The sequence below is a fragment of the Sinocyclocheilus grahami genome, unplaced genomic scaffold (genome assembly GCF_001515645.1).
Source record: "Sinocyclocheilus grahami isolate Dianchi unplaced genomic scaffold, SAMN03320097.WGS_v1.1 scaffold111.1, whole genome shotgun sequence".
NCBI lineage: Eukaryota > Metazoa > Chordata > Actinopteri > Cypriniformes > Cyprinidae > Sinocyclocheilus > Sinocyclocheilus grahami.
The window spans coordinates 1,485,136-1,512,071 of record NW_015505290.1 but is presented as its reverse complement, the minus strand read 5'-3'; the positions used below and the strand labels follow the sequence as shown (position 1 = coordinate 1,512,071).

General features: G+C 38.8%; 2 protein-coding genes across 3 annotated transcripts in view; one reads left to right on the top strand and one right to left on the bottom strand.

The window, feature by feature from the left end:
* Positions 1 to 26,849, bottom strand: part of LOC107589084 (transcription factor IIIB 90 kDa subunit-like) — a 68,403-nt gene extending 41,554 nt beyond the window's left edge. Inside the window, exons 1-8 of the mRNA XM_016277415.1 lie at positions 26,636 to 26,849; positions 25,322 to 25,325; positions 23,370 to 23,462; positions 22,447 to 22,630; positions 20,214 to 20,387; positions 17,541 to 17,572; positions 15,284 to 15,356; positions 1,477 to 1,626 (exon numbers count right to left, since the gene is read on the bottom strand). Coding sequence (XP_016132901.1) covers positions 1,477 to 1,626; positions 15,284 to 15,356; positions 17,541 to 17,572; positions 20,214 to 20,387; positions 22,447 to 22,630; positions 23,370 to 23,462; positions 25,322 to 25,325; positions 26,636 to 26,826 — 901 coding nt within the window. The 5' untranslated portion in view covers positions 26,827 to 26,849. The remainder of the gene's footprint in view (positions 1 to 1,476; positions 1,627 to 15,283; positions 15,357 to 17,540; positions 17,573 to 20,213; positions 20,388 to 22,446; positions 22,631 to 23,369; positions 23,463 to 25,321; positions 25,326 to 26,635) is intronic.
* Positions 9,180 to 14,172, top strand: LOC107589075 (BTB/POZ domain-containing protein 6-B-like). 2 transcript variants are annotated; one of them, XM_016277406.1, is made up of 5 exons: positions 9,180 to 9,330; positions 11,271 to 11,565; positions 11,651 to 11,741; positions 11,833 to 11,951; positions 12,731 to 14,172. In XM_016277406.1, the coding sequence occupies exons 2-5, from the start codon at positions 11,360 to 11,362 to the stop codon at positions 13,761 to 13,763; spliced, it is 1,449 nt and encodes a 482-aa protein (XP_016132892.1). In that variant the 5' UTR covers positions 9,180 to 9,330; positions 11,271 to 11,359; the 3' UTR covers positions 13,764 to 14,172. The 2 variants fall into 2 exon arrangements, with proteins under 2 accessions (XP_016132892.1, XP_016132890.1); XM_016277404.1 differs by lacking the exon at positions 9,180 to 9,330 and having other exon boundaries at positions 10,579 to 11,565.
* Positions 26,850 to 26,936: the final 87 nt, after the last annotated feature.

The following is a 26,936-nucleotide window of genomic DNA, read 5'->3' as shown; positions in this document are numbered from 1 at the left end:
TATATAATTGCACTATATATTTAATACATTTTATGGTAAAACAGTAATATTGTATATATATATATATATATATATATATATATAAAATACAATTTTATTTTAATATATTTTAATTCATTCCTGTGACGCAAAGCTGAAATTTCAGCAGGTATTATTTCAGTCTTCAGTGTCACATGATCTTCAGAAATAATTTGTAATATGCTGATTTGCTGCTCGAGAAAAATGTCTTATTATTATCAGTGTTGAAAACTGTTGTGCTGCTCATTATTATTATATATTTTTTCAGGATTCTTTGATGAATAGAATGAGAACAGCATTTATTTGAAATATAGTTTTTATAACAGTGTAAAAGTATGTACTGTCAATGTCATCAATTTTTAATGTATCCTTGCTAAATAAAAGTATTAATTTCATCAAAAATATATGTACTGTATATTCTAAATTGTATCCTAAATTCAGCAAAAATGCGCAAACTTACTGATGAATAATTATTTCTGGGTGAAAACATTCCCACAAACATATGCACAGTGAGCGACACCCATTATCTATCTTTTTTGCTTTTATCTTGATCTTGTTTTTGCAGTGTTCTCACTCCGAGCCAGAAGGTGAAGTGTAGTTGTGTTTACTCCCCTCGCTCTAAAACAATCAACCTCAATACAGAAAACTGACATTTACACTTACCATATTCCCCTGAATACTGTGAATGATTAATGATGAATTATTAATTATTCAGATATTGCAGCAGCGGATGTTAGATGGGAAAAGTGAGACAGCAAGAGAAGGCTGAACTAGAGATGCAGGCAGGAAGACTGCCTTCTATTCCTGAGCAGTCGAGGCATCTTGCTGACGACAGAGTGCAGAGACCAACGTGTTCTGCTTCGGATCGAGGGCACCGAGATCTGTGCGTTGGTAAAGCAAGTGATCTTGTTTTTATCCTTGTTATGGAACTCGCTGCTCCAGTTCGCATGTCAAACTTTTAGCACATTAAGGGATTTGCTTTATGATCTGACAGATGAGCAGAACTGAAGACTGAAAAAAACATGTAGACTATTTTCATTTCGAGCTGACAAAGGAGGCACCTAGTGAATCTTTTAACAACTTGGAGGTTCATCCAAAACAAAGAAAGGACTGAGGTTTAAAGGGATAGTTTATACAAAAATTAAGGTTTTGTTGTGATTCATGTTGTTCCAAACATGTGTGATTCTTTCTTCTGTGGAATACAAAAGAAGATATTTTGAAGAATGTGTCAGCTGTTTTGTCCATTCAGTAATAACCAATGGGGTCCAAAAGACCAGGTGGTTTGAATATATTCAAATATCTTTTTTTGTGTTCCCCAGATAATAAAGACAATCATACAAGTTTGCAACGACATAAGGGTGAGTAAACAAAGACAGAATTCTCATTTTTGGGTGAATACAATCTTCAAGAGAACTTCAAATACAACAATGTTTATCATTTGAACATTAGACAATCTACCTGCACCACACAAGCCTGATGGTCGCCGTCCCGTGTGCATCCAGTCCCTTTTCATCCTCTGCAGCAGTCTGAGAGCAGTCATCGAAACCTCATGAGTCTTTTCACCAAACTCCAACATGTGGGCGAATCGTGGAATGTACAGACATGGATCTATAGATAGAAATATTCAGATCTGAAATCAGCGTCTGGACATGAACCTGAGAACATAACCTAAATATGTAACTTTGGATTGAAAACTGAGTTTGAGTTTATTACAAATCAAGCCTTCACATCTTTGTGTACCTTATTTAACTGATGCCCTTTCAAAAGATTTAAAAAAGCATCATTTTTTGTTGTTCTCCATGACTCTATGTTGAATCTAGAACACGGTCCTCCTATGGGAACCTTTAAAAGAGGCTTGGCTTAGAGTCACTCTGCGGGAGCAAATATCCCTCACTTCCACCTACTTTTAAGTCCTTGGGTAAACTCATTCTGCTGGCCCAATAAAAGAGATGGTCCACATTGCAGAACACAAGATCCAGGGGGCGTGGTTGGATCCAGATCCAACTCCTCCCACCTTACATATACCTAAACCAACCTGTCTCAACCCCCTGATCCCTAAACCCACCCATCTCCACCCCTAAACCTACCCATCTCCACCTCTAAACCCACCCATCTCCACCCCTAAACCTACCAATCTCCACCCCCTAGATGTGGATCCAACCACGCCCCCTGGATTTTGTGTTCTGCAGTGAGGGGCTACTGCAATAAAGCCCAAACATCACTGCTGTCCTAATAAGAAGGAAATGAGCTCAGCTAAGAAAGGCGCAATCTATGATCCTATCTAAGGCTACACTATAGGGACTGCACCTGCACTTACGAGAGTATTTTCATTGAAATCTCCCGACTGTGTCTGTCACTGGCCTTTTTATACAGCTTGGTAATTTTATATTAAATTATAATATTAATGCAGTAGAGCAGAGCGGTTGACAGAACAAATATTCAGTACCATCTGTGAAACAGGAAATAGTTTAAGTCGTTTAAGAAAAATTTAATTTTCTCATGTAACATTCTTCGGAATGATCCATACTGCTCTGAAAAATAAATTGATTTTCAGAATTCTATTTCAGTCATGGCTGTAAAATTATCTGATTTGTGAGACTAGCTGTCAAAGTTTGATTAAGGGAAAAGTGATAAATGAATACAGGGAGAAATAATCAAATAGATCTGTGAGAATTGTTGGTGGGGACGGGAAACTTGGCTTTACAGAAAAAGAGGCCTCTTGGTGAGGGTTGAGGACAGCAGTACAGGTAGGGAAAATTCTTTATAAGAAAGCCACATGCTGCATATTCAAACAACAGAGCCCTTCTGAAGCAAAAATTGTGGATGATCCTCTTAATTTTGGTGCTAAAATGGGTTCTGATCTAGGTTAAACAAAGACATGCCTTAAAAGATGCACTGAGGCATCAGACACCTCAAACTCAGTCTCTGACCTTGTCTTTCACATGTCTGATGTGTCTGTAATTGTTAAAATCATCACTTGCTTGGGGGGGGAAGCTTGATTTTGACACAGTGGGAGTGCTAAATTGAAAGCGATAATCAAGACCTTTTGCAATTAGTACATAGCAGAAGTGGTAACTGTATTTTTAATATAGTTAATTTTGCAGCCCAACAAAGTGGAAATGTATAAAAATCCACATAAAACTATAGAAATTCATAACTAAGAGAATGAATAATATATGACAATACTAATTAACAACAACTGTCATCTTAAGGAAACTGCAATTATTATGCTGTTAAACCTCTAAATAGTTCATATATCATACATTAGAGTTGTGTGGGGTGGGGGTGTAGTGACATCACAATCGCATTGCATTGTGGTATATGCAGCTGCCTGAAGTGTTCATATGCGTAGACTCGTGTCTTCTGGATTCAAATCGAGAGGTTGAATGTCTGCCCGTATAAACTTCCCTTGTCCACCTGATGAAATGGAACGCACTTCAAAATTGTGGTGGGGATTACAGTAGGCGAAAATTAGCCGGATGACTTACTACTTCCTGTGAGATTTACGGTACGTATCATTCATTTCTGTAGTATCTGCCAACAGTGTCACATTAATGGCTTATACTTGTACACACACAGCTGCCTATTGCATTGTATTTTGACTGATTTGGTTTGTGTGTTTGTTTAGATCTACTTTTATGTCGTATTTACACTTACTAGAAGCATTATATCCACCTTATTTTTAATGTAAGAGTGGGTGCAGCCATTAGAAAATTGAATGTGCAAGACTTCTAGTGTCTGCTTCCAGTTATTTTTTAGCAAAAACAGCCTTTAATGCTGCTTGATAATGCAAACTGGAATTTCTTAGCATATTATTTTAATCTATTATTGTAATCTTAAACACTGCTTTTTGCGCATATAGTTTCACCATTTAATGCACTTTGTTATTCTTCTAGTTATTTATCTTTAGCAGTATATACACTACCATGTTAAAGGGGTCATATGTTACTAAAAAGAACATTATTTTGTGTATTTGGTGTAATGAAATGTGTTTATGCAGTTTAAGGTTCAAAAAACAAATTATTTTCCACATACTGTACATTATTGTTGCTCCTTTATGCCCCACCTTTCTGAAATGCGTCGATTTTTACAAAGCTCATTGTTCTGAAAAGCGAGGTGTTCTCTGATTGGCCAGCTATCCAGTGAGTTGTGATTGGCCGAATACCTCAAGCGTGTGACGGAAATGTTACACCCCTTACCATACTGTGATGCCGTGTCCCGGAGCGACGAGACAAAACCAATAAAAACCCATTACAAACGAGGCATTTGTAGCATCCAGTGGGGACATAATTACTGATTATAATGACTTATACTGTCTTTTTACGCGTTATGTCTGCATTTGTGATCGGAGAAATGACAAACAACAAGCGGTACTCTACACGGCTAAAAACTTGCGTTTGAATCATCAGTGGCAAATTCCTTAAACATGAAAACGTACTTACAGACTGTGAGTCAGAACAGCCGGCATTGTAGTCTACTCCACAGTGTTAATTTTGACAGGCATTTTTGATTAAAGCTGCAGTCTGTAACTTTTTTTGGTTAAAAATGATCTGAAATCAATATTTGAGCAAGTACATAACCAGCCAGTGTTCAAAACTATCGCCTTACTTTAGCCCGATTCACAACAGTTAGCTTATAATAATGTTTTCTAATTTGAGTGGTACGGGTAGGTTTTCGCAGGAAATTTGAGCATGGCACTGCGTCATTACATGACGTCTGTAAACATAAAGAAGTTGTCCCGGCTACTAGGCTATCGCATGTGAGGATCCTGCAAGTGGCGGATAATTTACAGCCTTTTCTCACAGCAGCCAGAATAAATAAATGTATCATTTTGATGGCGGATTGCAATCCATTAAGGATTATGTGTTTATGAAACACATGTGAATGAAATTAAATTATATTTCAGTTATAAATGTGCTTCTGATTACAGGTAACCTGGGATTACAAAGATTTGTATTTTAAAGAAAACCAGTTTGAAGGGATCATAATTTGCTTTTTGGGTTAAAATAATTTCTTAATATGAAATTCGAAGAGTATGACAATTAGTTTAGACTGAACAGAAATTGAAATCTACACGCTAATACACAATACTCATAGTCACCAATGCTGATGTTGTTAACATTAATCATTTGAGAATAAAGTATAACAATAATAATAATTTGAACGGTTTGATGTGATACGAGCTAACCGATCTTTAGATTTAATCATCATTGGTAGCGAGATTTATGGTAATGCTTTTTTCCTCAGTTGGTCAGAACAAACGTGGCAGACTTGTTACTTACTTGTTCAGATGGCAATATAAGGTGAAAATTCTTATTTGGGTCATATTCCAAGACGTAGGCTGTGATTGTGAAGTACAGTAAATATCCACACGGTGCGGTGACTGACTGCCACACACACTCCTCAAAACATTAGATTAATCCGCGCTGGAGCCGTGCCGACTCACAACCCCTTTTTGGGTTAAAATAATTTCTTAATATGAAATTCGAAGAGTATGACAATTAGTTTAGACTGAACAGAAATTGAAATCTACACGCTAATACACAATACTCATAGTCACCAATGCTGATGTTGTTAACATTAATCATTTGAGAATAAAGTATAACAATAATAATAATTTGAACGGTTTGATGTGATACGAGCTAACCGATCTTTAGATTTAATCATCATTGGTAGCGAGATTTATGGTAATGCTTTTTTCCTCAGTTGGTCAGAACAAACGTGGCAGACTTGTTACTTACTTGTTCAGATGGCAATATAAGGTGAAAATTCTTATTTGGGTCATATTCCAAGACGTAGGCTGTGATTGTGAAGTACAGTAAATATCCACACGGTGCGGTGACTGACTGCCACACACACTCCTCAAAACATTAGATTAATCCGCGCTGGAGCCGTGCCGACTCACAACCCCCAAAGCTAGATAATTCCGCATCTACAGCAATTCCAGGTTTTCAAACAGAAATGGCGACAAAGAGGCAAATCTTACAGACTGCAGCTTTAAGTCTTAGTCATTATCTTGAGACGAAAATGCTTAAAGGGGTCCTATTATGCTCTTTTACAATGACTTGAATTTGTTTTGGGGGTGTACTAGAAACATGCTCTCATGCTTGGTGGTTCGAAAAACGCATAATTTTTTTACATAATTTACATTATTACAATACCTTTCTCCCCAGTCTGGCACAAAAGGCTCGATTAGTTCCGGGTTTGATGAAGGCCCGCCTTACGAAAAACGAAATGTGATGTGATTGGTTAGCTGTCCCAGTGCGTTGTGATTGGCGAACAGCTTAGATGGTGTTTCAGTACTGCCCCGCCCCTTGCCAAAGCAGCAAGTTCTGTCTGCTCCGGTTTAGTTAAGGATGGCGTCAATATTGCCATATCAATTTCAGCCGGATTCAGACCCAGAGAATATTGAACAAGAGGATCGCGCAGAACCTTTGCACGCACGGATATTGCAAGACATATTAGAGTGGTAACATTATTGTTGTTGTTGTTTTTTTGTGGCTAAATCATGTTTTAGATAGGATGTCAACAACCGCTTAAAAATAACTGCATTTACTATGTACAGATAAGTGCATATGTATTATGTTTATTGTTCTTTAATTCTAACATTATAACATGAATTGCAGTGAAACTGTGTTATACAGTTGAATTTATTTATACCATAGTCCAGTGTTTCCCAGGCGGCATATATATGCAAACTCATTCTCTGTTGGAGTGGTAGAGATCAAGTTTTCCCTGGTAACGGCTGTACACAAAGCAGCACTCCACTCAAAAAAACACTGCTTTATCAGACAATACATGCTAGATGAAATGAAAATGACATCCAATTTTCTGAAGACAGTCGGTTTCCTTCAGAAATACAGTGATATAAAAACACCCGCACTCAATGTATGGGAAACACTGTAGTCTCATAATTGAAGTGTAAATTCTGCAGATTACATCATTGTCCAGTATTGTACTGTCAGCAATTTATTATAAAAACTTTTTCATAATTGTAACATACATATTTACATACATAATTATTCAGGTGCATGTGTAATAACTTGCGAAAACTTGAGGCTACAGCAGCACATTTTCTTCCTCCTCGTCTCATCTGATGCACTCAACCAAGCGTTCTAACCATGGACTCGCCCCTCCCCACCCCACAACTATTCGAATTTCGAATTTTCGAATTATTTTAATGATATTCTAATGGGCCACTTTGTGATATCACAAAACCCGGAAAACAAACGCTGTAGTCCAAACGAGCCATTCGTTGTAGTTCTTGAAAAGGGATTTTTTAAAAACGAAATATCTCCCTTTGGAGTGAACTTTGAGATTTGTAAGTTTGAAGATATTTTTTATGCCCAAACATACACACTACACACCGACTAAAATTCAAAAAGTGAAAAAGCATAATAGGACCCCTTTAATAGTCTTAGTCACATTTTAGTCATTTGAGTCTTTCATAGTTTTAGTCAACGAAAATTCATTGAATTTTTGTCAACTTTTAGTCATTACTTTTAGTCAAACTGCAGTTACCAAAATTTATTTTGGTAGCTATTTTATTAGTAGTCTTCAAACAAAAATAGTCATTAATTCTTCTCTCTTTAGACCAAATCAATTAATCTTATGAGAAATTTGAATCAAGGATTGAATTTGGAAAAACTTTAATAAATGATGACAATTTTCATTTTTGGGTGAACTTTAACAGTAGTGAAAAGGGAGCAACTTATAAAAATTATAGTTGTTCATATATAATTTATAAATTTTGAAAAAGAAGCAGAATAAGACAATAAGACAAATACGAAAAATATACAAATTAAACTAATTTTACAGATACAGTAGGTTTTATATTTATTTAACTTCTTTTGTTGGTTAACATTAATGACACAGATAGGTACTTAATTAGGAATGCTGACCCTTTAAGACGGAAGGCATGCATGTAATATTGACACACGTTCAGTTTTCACCCACCTGTTTACGTTCACTTAATCCATAACCGAGAGAGCACTTCTATCAGCGCGATTCCGCCTTCACTAACTTTAAGTTAATCGACAACGAATTGTGACTCCCTTCGGGTGCTGAGGCCATTGTTTCAGATCGCTAGTTCGCGTTTTGGTAGCCTATCCATCCACTGCGGCTGCCATACTGAGATATATACATATATACATATACAAACGCCCCTCATCCGATTGCAATCCAATGACAGGGACACATATTTTGAAGGACAAGACAGTAGCCTATAGGATGTATTTTGAATGTCAGGTAGTCCTCAAATAACAACTAGACGAAGACGCGGCATAAATTTCGTCATAGTTTTTAACATCAGATATTAGTTTTAGCTCGTCAAACGAGCTAACGAAATTAACACTGCTAAACAATCCTCCATAAAATGCGTTGGACACATCTGAATATTTGGGTTGAACTGTTCTGGAACAGTGTTTTAAATACAACTTAAGCCCTGATTTCTAGTCATGTCCTCTTTTGGAAGACCAAACAAAGTATTTTCACTTTCGCAACGAAACACACAGCGTCTTCACAACATGGTGGCGGCGGTGGCGGCAACAATAAAGTTACGCCTTCGTTCTTTGCATGAACATTTGGGCGGCATTATGCAAATCTTCCCACATCGTGACGTAGACATGTGGGGGCGTGTTAGAACGAGGCGTTTTGGGTAGGCGGTGCTGACTCTTAACTTTTATAAAGAATATCTCTTTGGGTTTGAGACTTTAGTCTTTGCAACTTTAGGGATCTTATCTATTAACGAACAGCTTGTAACACTCCAAAGAGAAAGAAAAACTTGAAATCGCATCATATGACCCCTTTAATACCAAAATGCCATGCTTCCATGAGTGAACATCTATTTCATTCAGAATAAACAAAGCGTTTTCTATAAGACTGATATGATTGGAGCAGTCATCTTATGTGAGCTTGTCTTATTAATCATACTTTCTCTAAAAGGTTTTTAAATTTAATAAAACATAAAACTTTTTAATTAGCAAAACATTACTTTTAGACGTGACTTACTGAAAGTGCTTTGCATCTAGTACATTTCACTCTCTGTGTGCATGTTTCACACACTCTGGCTGGCAAAAAACATCATTACTGTCTAAATTGTATGAGATAGATAAGCCGCTTATCGTAGGCGAAGGATCCAGTTTCCAGCGCCAGAGCCCTCTGTTGGAGATCCGGGAAAGCTGTGCAAGCCCAACCCCCTCTCTCTCTCACAGCACACTGTAGATTTAACATGGCTCCTGGCTGCCAGCGAGCCTTCAAACATCAAACCTGAATGTATTTTCCTGGCAGCTGCGCTTCGGTCGGCTCAATAAGGTAAAGAACGACTAATGATTTGCTATTTAAGTTCATCTGCGGTTATTGCTTTATTGAATCGCGAATAATGATTCATATTACTTCGACTGAAGAGTCCGTTTTGGTGGACAAGTCTATGCTGACGGTAGCTCTGTTCTGCTGCTACTTTATCTCTTTAAAACCGGTTTGTAAAGAACGCTCGCGCTATAATCATTGATGGGACATGTTAATGGTGAACGCGGACGATATTTCTACCGACCACTTCAAAGATTTGCTTAGCAGGTTTAGCACTTCGTTGCAGATGTGTATCCCCTTATGAGACATTTAAGGCTGCATCAGCAAATTGACTGATCCTATGAAGTTGAAACACTGCAGCTGAAGCTCGATGATGGTTGTAAAGCGTTCAGTTCTGTATTGCGCGTTGATGGAAAAAGTTACTTTATGAAATACATTTTTAAAAATCTGTTCAAAGCTTCGCGCGGGATTTCATATAACGCTGATCAAATCTGGCCTCAGGCGATGACATGGATAACACTAGTGTAAAATATGATACATTTTGATATTTTTAAATTCCCGTGTTGGCAGAAGTGGTGACTTGAACACATGTTGTCAACAATAGAGATGGGAATCTAGAATTGAACGAATCTGGTTCCGATGCCGATTTTTTTTTGTTAACGATTCAGGTTGTTTAACGTGATGAGGAAGAAATAACATTTAATGCCCTCAATTTGAAAATTATAACATTATGTCAGATTCAACAGAACATAAATAAATGCAGTAGCCTACATTTTTTCCCATAAGGTGTGCATCAATACAGACTTTTTAATGACTTTTCACAGGCTTTTTAGAATCATTTACATTGGATTGTACTTGTCTTGCACTTCAAGTAGTAAAATAAATATGAGGTACCATATTTAATTAAATGTTTCTTTTGTGTTAAATAAAATACCAAAGTGTAGGCCTGAATCTAGCTACACGTTGTCATGTAAACAGCTAGTCAGTATACAAAACATTAGGTCTCACAAGTCTTAAACATAACACATTAGCATTTCGTGTTTCATGTCATGAAATGAATAACTGGCAAGTCAGGTTATTTCAGTAACGCTACGATTGATTCATAAATGTTTTGATGCATATAGCCGACTCCTAAGAATCGCTCCAAAGGTAGTCGGACTACCCTAGTCGCGTATGTTTTTGATTCACTAAAAAGAACCGACTCATAAGAGTCAATCGTTTGGGAATCAATAATGCTGTTCAGTGTAGCAGAGTGTTTTAGTAATGTGTTCAATAAGAGTAATTCGATTTGTTGATTTTTTTAAGGAACAGTTCTCGGTTCCCATCCCTAATAACAGTGCGCAAAGGGTTAATTTGCGGCGAGAGAGGGGCTGGCTGAGGGAGGCGCCTCTGGGCCACTGACGTCCGCTTCACTCGAAGTTTGATTCGTCAACAGAGAGCTGGGCGTCCTCGCCCGTCACACAAAACGGGCTTTACAGTACCGAGTAGAAGCGCTTGAGAGGGGATACATCACAGATATGTCGGATGACAAGGACCAAGTAGCATTTTCCGTGGTCGATTCGGACCTCTAGATTTATTTAACCGAACGTAGTGGTTTGCTTTACTTGCATCGTATTACTTTCACTGCATCAAGTCCGTGTTGGCGCGAGATCAAGGATCGCGAGGATGCGATGAGGAGGAGGAAAAAGTCTTCGAGCTGGAATATTTGCGCTGGACGATACGTTGATGTAGTTTAGTAAATGTGTCCAAAATGGGAAAGGAGAAGCGCGTGTATTTAGAGTAACTGAGGCTTGTAGTTTCTAATTAAATTAAAGGAGCTGTTTTCCCGCTACACCTGCCTTTTAATTACTCTGCAGACTGGTGGATAGACTTGCTGATGCCAACAACGCCAGATTGCCTATATGGCAGGATCATGAAGTTTTTGACGTTTTTCCTGTTGCTTCCAGAAACCTTAAAAAGGACTAGAAAGAGTGGGAAACAGCTCAACAAGCTGCCAGTATGCTATGAAATCGTGACTTTGTCCTTGAGGAAGAAGATGGCTGCAGAACTCTATCCTGCCAGCATAAATACCAACCTTCCCAACAGTAACAGCACAGCAGTCACAGCTGCCAGCAAAAGGACCATCGTCCAAGTCACTCAAACGGTGACAACGCCGACTACAACTGCCACTCAGCAGAACATCAACAATAATAACGTCGAGACTGCCAGCTGGCAGGCCACTCACCCGACACTGCGAGAGAGGTAAGGCGCATTCGGCTTGCTTTTCGAGTCATATACGCTCTTATGGGTCCATAAACGAAATATTGTTGCATTTTGTTCTCTTCAGGAATGCTTTGATGTTCAATAACGAACTCATGGCAGATGTTCATTTTGTTGTGGGTCCGCCTGGCGCATCCCAGAAAGTTCCAGCGCACAAGGTGAGCGCATCCTCCCGCTTCAAAACGCATCTCAAGTGTCTCTTTCATCAGGCTCTGCTTAACCGCTCTTGTGTGGCATTTGTGCTTCCAGTATGTGCTGGCAGTGGGGAGTTCTGTTTTTGGTGCCATGTTTTACGGAGATCTAGCAGAAGGAGACTCTGAAATTCATATTCCTGACGTGGAGCCTGCTGCTTTTTTAATTCTTTTGAAGTAAGTTCTGCACTTAAATTTAATAACTATGTGTCAATGATTTCTTAGTCCACATCTATTAATATTTTTACAAATATATAATGCAAACCATGTGTAGAATTACTTAAATACACCTCTGTTCTTAATTCCATAATTAAAATAAATTTTCCAAATTCTTAGAAAAAAATTTGAACAACTTCTTATTAATATTTGGAAAACTTTTGGTGTCATTTGTTGAACCCAGAGTGGAGAAGAAAAAATGTTTAGTCCCTCATGACTGTCAAGGTGAATAATTCTGTTAAAATATCACACAATTACACTTTTTTTATGACAAGGTTAGTTCAGGTTGTTAATGAATGTCATGTGGTACAAACTCCTTTAAAATGTAATGATATTCGTGAATTAATAATTTATGAAGTTTTATTTTTTTACCTTGAAAAACAAGCAAAAAAGATTAATCATATTACATATTTATTTATTAATTTATGTATTCAAGGTGTAAGGAAAATTATATAATTGTTACATGGTTACACCACATGACATTTTTTTAGAATCATCATTGAAAATTTTCTTATGTTGCATTCATATGGTTTTGAAAAACATAACATTACAAAGAGTGTATCTCTAAGATGCATTTTAACTAGATTAGTATTATTATTATTATTTTATTTTATTTTTTATCATTTGTTGTTGACCCCTACATGTAACTCTAAACTCAATCATTGCAAAGACTAATGCTTCTATAAGTTCTTTAGGAAAGACATTGCTTATTTCTAACTTCTTTTTCTATTCACTTCCAGGTACATGTACAGTGATGAGATTGAACTTGATGCGGACACAGTGCTGGCCACTCTGTACGCTGCCAAAAAGTATATAGTGCCTGCACTGGCTAAAGCCTGTGTCACCTTTCTGGAGACGAGCCTGGAGGCCAAAAATGCCTGTGTGTTGTTGTCCCAGAGTCGACTGTTCGAAGAGCCTGAGCTGACCCAGCGGTGTTGGGAGGTCATTGATGCACAGGCCGAGCTGGCGCTTCGCTCTGAGGGTTTCTGTGAGATTGATCTTCAAACGGTGGAGATCATACTAAAGCGAGAGACTCTAAACACCCGAGAGGCGGTGGTCTTCCAGGCGGCTCTCGATTGGGCTGTGGCTGAATGCAAAAGGCAGGGACTGGGACCAATCTCTCGTAATAAAAGGGCAGTGCTGGGCAAAGCTCTCTACTTGGTTCGCATCCCAACCATGACCCTGGAGGAGTTTGCCAATGGAGCCGCACAGTCAGATGTTTTAACGCTGGAAGAGACTCATGATGTCTTCCTGTGGTACACGGCAGCCAATAAGCCCAAGCTGGAATTCCCAATGCAGAAAAGAAAGGGTCTGACGCCACAGTGCTGCCATCGTTTCCAGTCCTCGGCTTACCGTAGTAACCAGTGGCGCTACCGCGGACGCTGCGATAGCATCCAGTTCGCGGTGGATAAAAGGATCTTCATTGCAGGGCTTGGCTTGTACGGTTCCAGCGGTGGAAAGGCAGAGTATAGTGTCAAGATTGAACTTAAGCGCCAAGGCGTGACCCTGGCTCAGAACCTAACAAAATTTGTTTCAGATGGATCCAGCAACACCTTCTCGGTATGGTTTGAACACCCGGTCCAAGTGGAGCAGGACACCTTCTACACAGTCAGTGCCGTATTGGACGGGAATGAACTTAGCTACTTTGGACAGGAGGGTATGACGGAAGTGCAATGTGGAAAGGTGACCTTCCAGTTCCAGTGTTCCTCAGACAGTACCAACGGAACTGGAGTACAGGGGGGTCAGATCCCAGAGCTGGTCTTCTATGCCTAAAATTGTCAGGACGTACATATGGCAGTGCATTCCGCTCACTGGAATTAAGATGGATTGAATACAGGGTCTCATGAGGCTCTTGCCTTTATTATGTAGCAGCAGTGAACTTGATGGTAATGGCGCTTCAGAACCACAGTGGACTCAGATGGAAGGAATGTTCTTCAGCTTTATTTATTGCAAAAATTATATATTTGATTTAATTATTGACACTGCAGCAAGCAGATCTCTATACAGTATATATAAAAATGAAGATAGTTGTACCGCTCTGATAGCAGACGGAAGCCACTAGTGTGTCATGTTTTGTACATAACTTATTTGTTTTCAGCTTGATGCTGACTGACAAATAAAATGTCTTGTATTAGTGATCAGCTTCCTGAACTGCAGATTATAAACGTTTTTGTGACTCAAATCCAAAGTTGTTTTCACTCATTCATAGGCACTCATGAAATGCATCAAAGAATGATGCTATTCTGCTCAATCCTGATTTTAGTAATGGGAGATTGAACTCAATCTATATTTTCGATGCCCAAAAAGTGTATGGTATATACACCTTAAAATAAAATAATTTAAATGAGGTAATATGAGCATATGGGATTTTTCTATGTAATGAAATGCATTATATTCAAACTGAATTCTAAAAAAAATTAACCCACACACCACAACAGCAGTGGGCTTGTGTAAATGAGACAGTGATTGTTAAGTGTGGATGAAATATTCATCTTGAAAGGCCACATAAAGAACCTATTATCCCCAGCGGGCTGCATGAGGAACTGAAAAGGGACTCTGTTTGAATTGAGCCCATAGAATCTGCTGCTCCACCGTTTGCATTCTAATTGAGGGTTTAGTAAACATGGAGCAGATGCAGCTTGGTAAAACAGCAGATTTCTGACAAAAAAAACCCACACAAAAACATGAGAATGGAATTGACACATGAAGAGCTGCTAATCAGACTGCATTCTTTGATTATGCCCAGTACTTTGACATTGAGATGTTCTCTGGTGTATATTTGAATCATTTTGTCTCTGCTTCTTCTAATCTGATGAGTCTGTTTAAAAAACTGCAGGCCTGTTCGTCCTCACAGTGTGCACAGAAGGTGGAAAAAGGGTTGCAGTGAATATGATGGACCGTAATGGATTTTTTGACATGACGCAGTGCCCTCTAGTTACATCCGGCTAGACTGCAACTCGCTATGAATATAATTTCCAGATGGGTAAAACATTTTCAACCTGTGCCTGAAATAGCTTGAATTACAGACTACTGCAGAAATTGTAGTAGATGAGAGTACAACATCAGCAAATCTCCCTTTTGATGCAACCTGGAATCCATAGGCCAAATCAGATGAACAGACTGAGTATACTTGTATTGATCCAGCCGCAGTGTATTATTGATAACCAATTTAGCAAATGAATTGTTTTGAGAGATGCTGCCTGCTTTATTAATGAGGTTCATTCAAATGCACTGTTGCGGTCAGCTGAATTACATTAGAGATGTCTTAGAGAGGTCATTACAAGGAGACTTACCGACGGCCGGAGCGTTGATACAGAGCTCTCTAGCCAACAGGAGGAAGGTCTTTCCCAGAATGTAAACATTAACCTACAACAATAAGAAACATAACTGAAAGGTCTGAATTATTTAATAGGTTCAACTTTGCTTGTTAACGTTTGAGTTGGTTTGCGGCCTCTTATGCTTAAAGGCATAAACAATAATTCAGTAAAAACAATAATATCTTGCCCCAAAATATTTTAATGGTAGTGGTGTATATACACACACATTGACACACTACCGTTTAAATATTTTGGGGCAAGATATATATTTTTTTTTTAGTATATAAATACATACATTTAGTGTGTGTGTGTGTGTGTGTGTATATATATATATATATATACATACATACACACATATATATATATATTTATAGTCACATATACACACACACACACATATACATATATATATATATATATAACACAAATACATACATACACATACAGTGGTGGCCAAAATTATTATAACATTAGGAAATATAAGTTTACATTCCAAACATTAATTTTGCCATTAATTGTAATAATCCAGTGAGATTTTTGTTTGCACAAGGAGTCTGACAACAGCCAGTGCTCCACACAGAGATCTGATCTCATCATTATCCAGTCTGTCTAGAATAACATGAAGAAACAGAACAAACTGAGATAGACTCAATCCGGAAGAACTGTGCCAACGTCTCCAAGATGCTTCAAGAGACCTACCTGCAAAGCTACAGTACTGTTAAAGTTTGAGGCACTTGTGTAAAAATACTGTAAAATGAGGATGCGATCAAAAACATCATAAATAGATTTTCTTTATCAATTAACGTCTATTAAACAAATCAAATCAACATTTGGTGTGACCATCCTTTGCATTTAAAGCAGCTTTAGCCCAAGGTGCACTTGCGTATAGTTTTTCAGGTAGCTTTACCTTAAATATACCTTATATGGACCTGTAAATATGTGAACTTCAGACACTCCCTAATAATGACGAGGGGTTATGACCTGAGCACCGGGTCCCTAGTTAGCCTGGCATCCAGGCAGGATAAATTGGGATCTTGTCGGATTTGGGTGTGGCTACACTTGCTAAAGATTCATGACATATTTGAGCCTCCGCCCCAACCGTCCAGTGTCTGTTCTATAGCAGATACAACTCAGTGGACAGCTGGGGAGTAAAAATAACATTACACCGGTGCTTAAGCACAGAAGTGTCTAACCCTAAAATAACTACTAAAAAACTGTAGAGTATATATTGTCAAAGACAGTACCGTGTATTGTTTCACAAACAAAATGTAGCCTCATATCCTATACTTGCTGTTTAATACAGCAATATGGCATTAAAAGTTGTGTGTTGCAAAGGTTTTATGTTCTTATCGCAAAATCTTGAATGTCTTAGTGGTTTATTACATAATCATAATTAATTAATCTTATATGCAGTCATGTGTGAGTATAATAGCTTTGCACATTACGATTTCAGTTACAACATTTTATACATGGCATCTACCTGCGTTTATATCTGTGCAAATCATTGAAATGTGAACAAGTTTGGCCAATTAAATGAAGAGAAACTATGCTAATATATCTGATGAACTGAAGCTGGATATATAACAGAATTTCTGTTGTCCAAAAACACTGGCATCTGCTTACCTGTTATGTCATATGCAATGCCTCATAATACAGTATTACAGTTCTTTCAATGGTCATATGGAGGGTATAAAAGATTATTTCGAGGTTGAACATCATGCAATTTAGCACAGCCGCTTAGGTTGCATCGGTTACACTTTACTTGAAGGGGTGTGCATAAGACTGACATGACACCTTCATAATCATGACATGACACCTACATAATCATGACATGACACATGTCATGAATATGAAGGGTTTTTATGCATGTTTATGACAACTGTCATTAAGTGTCATTCGCTCAGTTATGTAATTTTTAATGCAAAGATGACATTGTTTGAGATGTCTTTGTTATGGGCTATGGTTAGGGGTAAGGGTAGGGGTAGGGTTAGGTCAAATAATGTCATATTTGCATTAAAAATGACATAACTGAGCGAATGACACTTAATGACAGTTGTCATAAACATGCATAAAACCTCCTTCATATTCATGACACGTGTCATGTCATGATTATGAAGGCGTCATGTCAGTCTTATGCACACCCCTTCAAGTAAAGTGTTACCGTTGCATCATATTATTCAGAGTAAGTATTGTGGAAAATATATGAAAGAAATTGAAATGAAAGAAAGCCAACCTGTAAAAGATCACTGAGGTCCAGGAGCATGTCTGCATATCAGTTAAGGGAATACAAAACGAGATTATATCATAGAAAAGGGTTGAAAGTGTGATAAAGATCTAAACATCTTTGTCCAACTACACAGCTAAAAATAAGAAGTCAATCCTGCTCCTAAATTAATCCTGGTCACAGTGATTAATTAAGCATCGGACAGCTCAGTAATTGTCACTGGGGGAGTTTTGATTTTACTCATCATCCCTACATCAATGGATCTCTGCAAGAGATTCACCCTGACCATCTGTTACTGCTCACCTGAGCGGCACACACACACCTGAGGCATGTGTCTCTATGGTGACTAATGCCCCCTTTAGCAAAGAGATTAGCATCACTACAAGACAAGCTAATCCCACTTTATCAGGAGTCTTGACGACCTTAATTACGGCCTGCCGTGAAAGACAGTATTTACATATTGTGATATTGATAAACGTCTTATCTCTTAAATGCTACAAGATCAGATATGAACCATTGACAAAAACTGCAGGGGGTCAAAATTATATGGATAACAGCATCATTCTAAAAACATTTAAACAAACAAGCAAAAAAATAAATAAATCTTTATGTTATGTTTAGGATGTTTCTTTTAAGTGTTTAGTATTCTGAAAATTATAATTATGTTAAAAGAAATTAATTTATTATTTTTTCCTGAAACACCAAGTGGATACCAACATCTTCATGGTTCTAGGTATCTTGCAATTATTTTAAAAAAAAATTAAGTTTATTAATGCTCATATGACAATGGTTCTCAAACTTTTTGACTCCAAGGCAATGCCCCCATGGTCCACAACAACATTTGAGGGTCCCATGATTTTTCCAGTCATTTGAGATTTAATTAATAAGGAATTTTATAACACTAAAATAAAACTTATGAAATAAAATCCCGGTTTTCCAAGACCAACAATTTCTGACTGGGTAAAGCAAAGTAAAATAAAAAATAAATTAAACAATAAATAAAATTAAAAAAATTAAGAAAAGCTTTTTTAATGAAAGGATTAGATTTTTCTATGGATTTATCACAAATATGCATATGGTTACTACTATGTTTGCAAGATGCATGAATTTGAAGGGATCCTTGTATTTAGAACTGGATATTTATGTAAGAAATGTACCAGTAAGCAAGAATCTGATGATGAGCCTCTGAAATCATGACCTGTAAGCTCTGGCAGACCTGTAAGAATTGGCAGATCAGGTCGGTGAAGCTCACTGAATCAATGTTTTCAGAAAAAGTCAATCGTCACCTAAAGAACCTGGTTTAAACACATGTGAGGTTGCTAAAAGCACTCGAAAATGTTAAAACACTGCTAAATGGTAAGAATGAACAAAAGAGATATATGCCGAGATATTTTAATGAATCCTAAATTAAAAGTAAATACTTTAGGTGAGAATTACCTTGTTTTAAAATACATAAATACTTGATAAAAATAACAATTTTAAGTGAAATCTAAAAATAATACAGTTGTCCAAATAATTCTGTATATCATATCACAATGATGCATGAGCTAAATGCATGAATGTTTGATGAGGCAAAGCAGAACAGTACACATTTAAAAATAGGACAATATTTGGAATGGGTTTGGCAGTCTGTAAAGTACTGGACGACTTCTTTTTGTGTTTCTGCTCTTTAGCATGAAGTACCATATCTTAGCACGCAACTGAAAGAGCCCCACCCAGAGACAGGTAACAATTCTACTTTGGCAACTCTAAACGGCAAACAGGTACCCGGTCAGGCCTGACGCTTCACAAAAGCAGAGTGGAGATCTGGGTGTGACCCAGGTAGACACATTGGATAGTGCTTGTCAATGTGAGTAAGTAAGAGTCTGTCTTTTTATGAGACAGAGAGTGAAAGCAGTGGTGTAACACTATCCAGACGTGCTGTGTTGTAACACAGGTGTGGCGATTCTCAAACGCACATAATCGGGGAACAGAATTATGACATGTTGGGGGGGAAACAAAAATGTGGAAGAGGGGAATGATATTTCCCTCAACTATCACTTCAGAATTGCACTTCAGTCTCTATGACTTAGGTCAAATAAGTGTCACTTCAATAGCTTTTGTACACAACCAGGACAGAGATTGAAAATCTGGGCTGTTTTCCATGGTTTACTCCAGGGAACATCCTCCGAGACTCTGAAAGGTGCAGTAAACACTCTTCCTCTTCCTCTCTTGCAGCACTATTGTTTTCACATCCTGACACATCACTTCAGACCCTAAATCAGGTTTTCCCTAGGGAAAGTATGAACTGATAAAAGAGACAACCATAGACCAGCACCAATTTCTATGCTGGTCCAGACTGGTTTATGCTGGTTTGGTTCTGGTTCTGATGAAGAAATCTTGCTAAAAATTCAGCTAGTTGCTTATAACAGCAACCAAAACATTTTATTACACACAAAACTATATATAAAGTTATATATAAAGTTCACATTTTATATATAGATATGTCGAATCCATGACTACAGTACTGAGCTACAGGATTCTTGCAATTAAAAGCCTGAGATTTACTCTTTTTTTGCCGTAACCTAATTTGGATAATGTGCCTAACCTAATTTCGATTGTGCACAATTTTCTCCATGAATTACCGCTCACAAAGGGTTTAACTTGGGTTTCACTCCCTAGGGATCATCGTGAGAAGGATACGTGGCGTTCCCTCTGTCCTGCAGACCAGGTAGAGGCAGGCGGCTATGACGTGTGTCATCTTTCGCCCTCGTGTCAAGTGCTTGCTCACCACCATCTTGAAGAAATTAAAGGCTGTGTCTAGGCAGTGCTGGTTCAGCTGCAGCTGGCTGCCCAGGTTGTGTATCTGTCGTTTCCCTAGAGACAGGACACACATATGCATCAGATTGAGCAAACATACACAGATCCACACACGCACGCTTGCGCACCAAGGCATGACTTCACACGCAGGTGTTTGGTTTTCCAGTAGCACTGATGTCATGAGAACGGTGCACAGCCAGACAGGCTTTTAATGGAGCCTGGAAGTGAAAATGGGCAGAGAGACAGCTGTTTTACGTCCCATATGAGATCATGTCCTTCTTTTCCCCTTCTTTCACAGTCGCTCATACATTTACTCCTTCACAGACGATCTCAAAACAGGCCAAGTTGTAATTCATTGGACACACAGAATAAATCAGTCTGCCCTGAAATCTCACGTTGGGCTAAGATGTGTTTAACATATTCAAATCCACATAAAACAAAACACAGTCCAGTGGGCTATCTGGCAGATTTCTGATCTTAACACATCATTTAGCAAAAGACCTTGTTCACCCAGACAGTGAAAGTTTCCCAGATCGTAAACAATGAGAATGATTTAGGCTGCGTCACCATGTCATAACATGCAAAGCTTTTTTCTGGGCAGAAAGGCTACAGATGTGATGGAGTTGATGAGTTTGACATGTTCCAGTCATTCATTATGCTTGAAATTCCACATGTAGACCTGTTTATAAGAAGCATATGCTTTCATCAATCTGTCCTCTAAATGTGCAAATATGTGATAATGAGTTCAGCAGATGCATAGACACATCTAACTTTTTATTTAGCCTCGGGATGATCCCCATGGGGTGGATAGGGGGTCCTTAGAATTTTTTGGGGGGGGAAAAGATCCTTTAAAATTATTTTTCCCTTATTCTGCTTTTATGTTGGAAATCATACAATTAATCATGATTATTGTTTTATACTGACCGTTTAGAAATGATCACAAATGTGCATATAGTTTTATATAGTTTTCCTTTCAGATTTACATGTAACTATACTTAAACAGTGGGAACAAGATACAACGTCAACTTAATGTACAACTTTAATATCTTCACATAATATTTTAACAATTAATTTATATTTTAATATGTAATTATGTAAATAAAAATATATATATTCAGTGTATTTTAACATGTTTACATATTTTATACTATTATTATTTTTTACAGTCAAACTTTGCTTTGTGCCAACAGTATAGACAGAGCCACAGATGTTAATGTGGATGTTTGACTTTTTGTTCCCCAACTGTGGAGCCCAGAAGCTGCAGTGTCAAGTGTCATGTTGGCAGGCCAAGACCAAAAATAAATCTAAAAGCTTTTAAGAGCATAATCCTTCTATTCTGGAAGCACCGTGTGCCAACTCTCCGATACATGCTCCAGAGCCGTCTAATCCCAGAGTATTTTTCACGCTGCACATGCCATTGTATTATCAGCCAGGTCTGCAGTGACCTCTCTAAATGACAGCAGAATTACATAACGGCATGCAACACTGCAGGGACACGGGACACGGGACACGGGACACCTTTATTTAATTAATTAAATCTTGTGTTTGTGACCACAGGGACACTGTCATAAATCAGAACCTTTTATATAAACTAAAACTACCTGCCAGACATATCATATTCACTATTATAAGAATTTGTTTTATAAGAAGAATTAGTTTGCTTCTCGGGCCACACTGGACTCCCACACAGATGTTAATACCTACACCAGCTCTGTTCTGCATCATATCAACAGATGTGTTGACAAGGTAACCACCCATAAAGTAATTAAAATGTACCCCAATCAGAAACCCTGGATGAACAAGGAAGTCCGGCTCCTGCTGAAGGCATGTGACGCTGCTTTCAAATCTGGCGACCGTGAAGCCTATACAGCTTATTCAGGTCCAATCTGAAGAGGGGAATTCAATCTGCTAAATACAACTACAAACTGCGCATTGAGGACAGATGTAAAAACAACGACCCTTGGCGCATGTGGACAGGCATCCATGCCCTCACAGAATATAAACCAGCAAACAGCACACCCCCAACCAGCAATGCCACCCTGCCTGACGAACTGAACAACTTTTATTCTCGCTTTGATCGTGGAAACACAGAACCACCCATCAAAGCTGTGCTCACACCTGACGACCTGCCGCTCACACTTTCCACGAGTGACGTGTGCGCCACCTTGCGTAAGGTGAATGCACATAAAGCTGCCGGCCCTGATGGCATCCCTAGCTGAGTGCTTAGGGCCTGTGCAGAACAGCTGACTGAGGTCTTCACCAACATTTTCAACCTCTTTGACCCAAGCCAGTGTTCCCAACTGTTTCAAAACAACCACCATTGTACCTGTACCAAAACATGCTGGTGCAGTGGCCCTCAATGACTTCCACCCAGCTGCTCTTACTCCCATTATTGCAAAGTGTTTTAAGAGGCTGGTCCTCTCCCACCTGAAAACATGCTTGCCCCAACACTGGACCTATACCAGTTTCGCCTACAAATCCAACAGCTCAACTGAGGATGCCATCGCCTCAGCTCTTCACTCTGCCTTGACGCACCTGGACAGAACCAACACATATGGCAGGATGCTATTAATTGATTTCAGTTCCGCCTTCAATACTGTGATCCCATCCAAGCTGATCTCGAAGCTCTGTGATCTTGGCATCAGCCCCTCCCTCTGTAACTGGACCCTGTACTTTCTCACCAACAGACCACAGTCTGTTAGGATCAGTAACCACACCTCCTCCGTCCTCACTTTAAACACTGGGGTACCACAGGGCTGTGTGCTGAGTCCAATCCTCTACTCACTTTTCACTCACGACTGCATACCTGTGCAAGGCTCTAACTCCATAATTAAGTTTGCAGATGAGACCCCGGTGGTAGGCCTGATCAGCGGAAATGATGATATGACCTACAGGGATGAGGTTCAGCATCTAGCAATGTGGTGTGCCAGCAATAGCCTTGCACTCAAGAAGCCCAAAGAGAAGACCAGAAGACCAAAGAGTTGATTGTAGACCACCGGCGGACAAAGAAGGACCACACACACACACACTCCCATCTACATTGATGGAGCTGAAGTGGAGCCTGTGGCGAGCTTCAAGTTCGTTGGTGTCCATCTCTCTGAGGATCTTTCCTGGACCCTCAATACCTCCATACTGATCAAAAAGGCACAACAGCGCCTTTACTTCCTTAGGAAACTAAGGGAAGCTCACCTGTCCCCCCACATCCTGCTGAACTTTTACTGTTGCACTATTGAAAGCATTCTCACAAACTGCATCACAGTGTGGAATGGCAACTGCACGGTTTCGGACCAGAAAGCCCTCCAGCGGGTGGTGAAAACTGCCCATTACACCACTGGTGTCGGGTTACCCTCCATCAAAGACGTTTACCACAAATGCTGCCTAAGGAGAGTGAGAAGTATCATCAAAGACTCCTCTCACCCCAATCACAGACTGTTCACTCCTCTCCCATTGGGGAGACGTTATAGGAGTTTTCGCTGTTGCACCAGCAGACTCAGGAACCGTTTCTTTCCCTCAGCTGTCAGCCTACTAAACTCCAATCTCAGGCGCTGGACACTACATCCTGTACAATAACCTGTCTGCACTCCTCACTCACAATGTTCTTATTATTCCCTCTACCAATCTCAGGCGCTGGACACTACATCCTGTACAATAACCTGTCTGCACTCCTCACTCACAATATTCTTATTATTCCCTCTGTTATTTTGCACATTTCACTGATATTTTGCACATTCCCTTGCACATTTATACCTCCGGATGCCATTTGCACTGTTATGGTCATTGGCCATATATAAACATATGCTATTTACGTACCTCACTGTATAATGCACCTTCTGTTTATAATCACTGTATAATGCACCTTCTGTTTATACTTCCTTTGCACCCTATGTTGTATGTACAATCATTTGCATTGAGCTGGTCTCTGCCCTTCTACTTCATAACTTGCACTATATGTCATAAAGCTTAATGTATATATATTCGGTTACACTTTACTTGAAGGGGTTTGCATAAGACTGACATGACACCTTCATAATCATGACATGACACCTACATAATCATGACATATCTGCACAGTGACAATAAAGTTGAATCTAATCTAATCTAATTATGTGTCACTCATTTAAAAAGTTTTTGATCTGTTATGAGAACTTTCTGTGAGAAACTAAATTATGTGTTTATACAGTTGATGACCTTGATTCTGGAAGTATTTTGCTCTCAGTTAAAGCTCTGAAAATGCACCAAGACAGGCAGCTGTATTGAACAGAACTGCATTGAGCAATGTATAAATATAATGCCACAAAACTCATTGCTCTCACAGCCCCTCTGATTCACACACACACGTACATATTTACACAACGCCCTTCGTTATATTTGCTAAATCAAAACACACCTGGAACCCGAAGACATTTATTAGAGAGCTCTATGAAAAGGATCAAAAGTTAATCGCATCTTGTGTGTTTTTCAGAAAAGCGCAGATGCAAATGATGTAAGTTTAATTAGCACTTGAGATGTAACTGGGTCATAAATTAATGCAGATGACTTACTGAAACGTAATATTAAAGGAATATGCATCCACAGGAATACTATACGTGATGCATCTAATGGCACCATATTTTATTTGAATTTAAATTACAGTCTATCTATCACATGGCTTTGTTCCAGAAGATAAAGAATATACCGCAAGAGCCATATGAGCTATTTTATTTAACACGTATGGCACTTTTTTAGCTGCACTTATGAACAGCAATGATACAGTGTTTCCTTGACTGATACTATTGAAATACTTCATTTTGTGATGCCAGAGGGGCCTAACTCTTAAACTAAGGCATTTAGTTTAAAGGGGTCATATGATGCGATTTCAAGTTTTCCTTTCTCTTTGGAGTGTTACAAGCTGATTGTGCATAGATAAGATCCCTGAAGTTGCAAAGACTAAAGTTTCAAAACCAAAGAGATATTCTTTATCAAAGTTAAGACTCTGCCACGCCCCCCCCAAAACGGCTCGTTCTAACACGCCCCCACATATCTACCTCACTATGTGGAAATATTTGCATAATGTGGCCCAAATGTGCACGCAAAGAAAGAAGGCGTGGTTTCAGTAACCGCGCGAGAGAGAGTGGTGTGTGTGTGTGCGTGCGTGCGTGCGTGCGTGCGCGCGCGAGAGAGAGAGAGCGAGCGAGACACATCACAGTGGAGTCAGCTGTCTTAACCGTGGTTTGTGTACTGCAAACGCATAATCATCACTGTGTCTGTCACGAGACTCTGTTCCCCTTTCGGGCTCTGTCTTTACATTTATTTTGAAAGATGAAGCTTGCGGTGTGTGCGTGTGTGTTTTTAATGTAAACTTTTGTGTGAATGAGAACTTAGTTTAGTACTCACACGCTGTGACAGCAGCTTTCTGTCCGTGTGCTTCGGATGTGTGCTCTCAGAAAACCTTATATCTGAAGTTTAAACTCATATGGTTTAAAACGCATGATTTCAGCGCGATAAACACGATAATCAGAACCAAAAAATATTTTTTTTTAGCAGATACGAGCTGTAATAGCGCAGCTCTATTCTGGAAAAGGAGGCGGGGAGCAGCAGCTCATTTGCATTTAAAGACACAGGCCCGAAAAACAGCTTGTTTCTGCTTCCACTCAAAATAGGCATTTTCAAAATTATATAATAAATGATCTGTGGAGTATTTTGAGCTGAAACTTCACAGACACATTCTGGGGACATCAGAGACTTATATTACATATTGTAAAAAGGGGCATAATATGTCACCTTTAAGATCTGATTAAGTCCAAATGCGTGCTAAACCAAAATGCTATCTCATCTCACACTTATATGAAGAACTACAAATAAATATTTATCCAAATAATTTACTACCCTGGAACGTGCTAACTTGGAACCCATTACATGAAAAAAGTTTAACGATATTTTATAATATATTATAAACGTTATTTTCTCCATTTGCTCTTTTTGTGGTAATTCTGATTTTGGATGGATATGTCCATTAAAGAAAAAATATTTCAGAAATTATTAGGAGTGAAATTTATAATGAGTGTGCATTGTATTAGAAGGATGTGGTACTGGCCTCTGCTGATTATGATTAATCTGGATTCTGTTGCTTGCGAAATTCCACATTCACAGATCCAAAGATTTCACTTCTAGACTGCTCTTGTTTTGTTTTATGAAAGAAATTGAGAAATACCTTACATCAGTTAAATTACCTAGAACCAAAAAAGTTTTAAAATCATTACCATTGCCACTGGTGCCCCTCAAAACATGAATGATACTGGACCCAACTGTGTTTAGCTTCAAGTGACCAGCTCTTACCATCAGCTGACACGAACTGGCCGACAGCTGAAGACACCCCTCCACTGTTTTCCACAAACTGAATCTCAGATACAATGATATTATCCTCCAGAACCGAGCCACAGGCTGTGCAGACCGCACTCCCCCGGGCTGGGTCTGTGTCGATGTCTGCTCCACCACAGCTCTTACACTGACGACTCATGCTGGCAGCAAGATCCAGACCTGAGGAAGATAACATGAACACCATAACTGAACAAGAGACATCTGACTAAACACACAATATCCATTAGGCAACGTCAGTTTACTGTTATT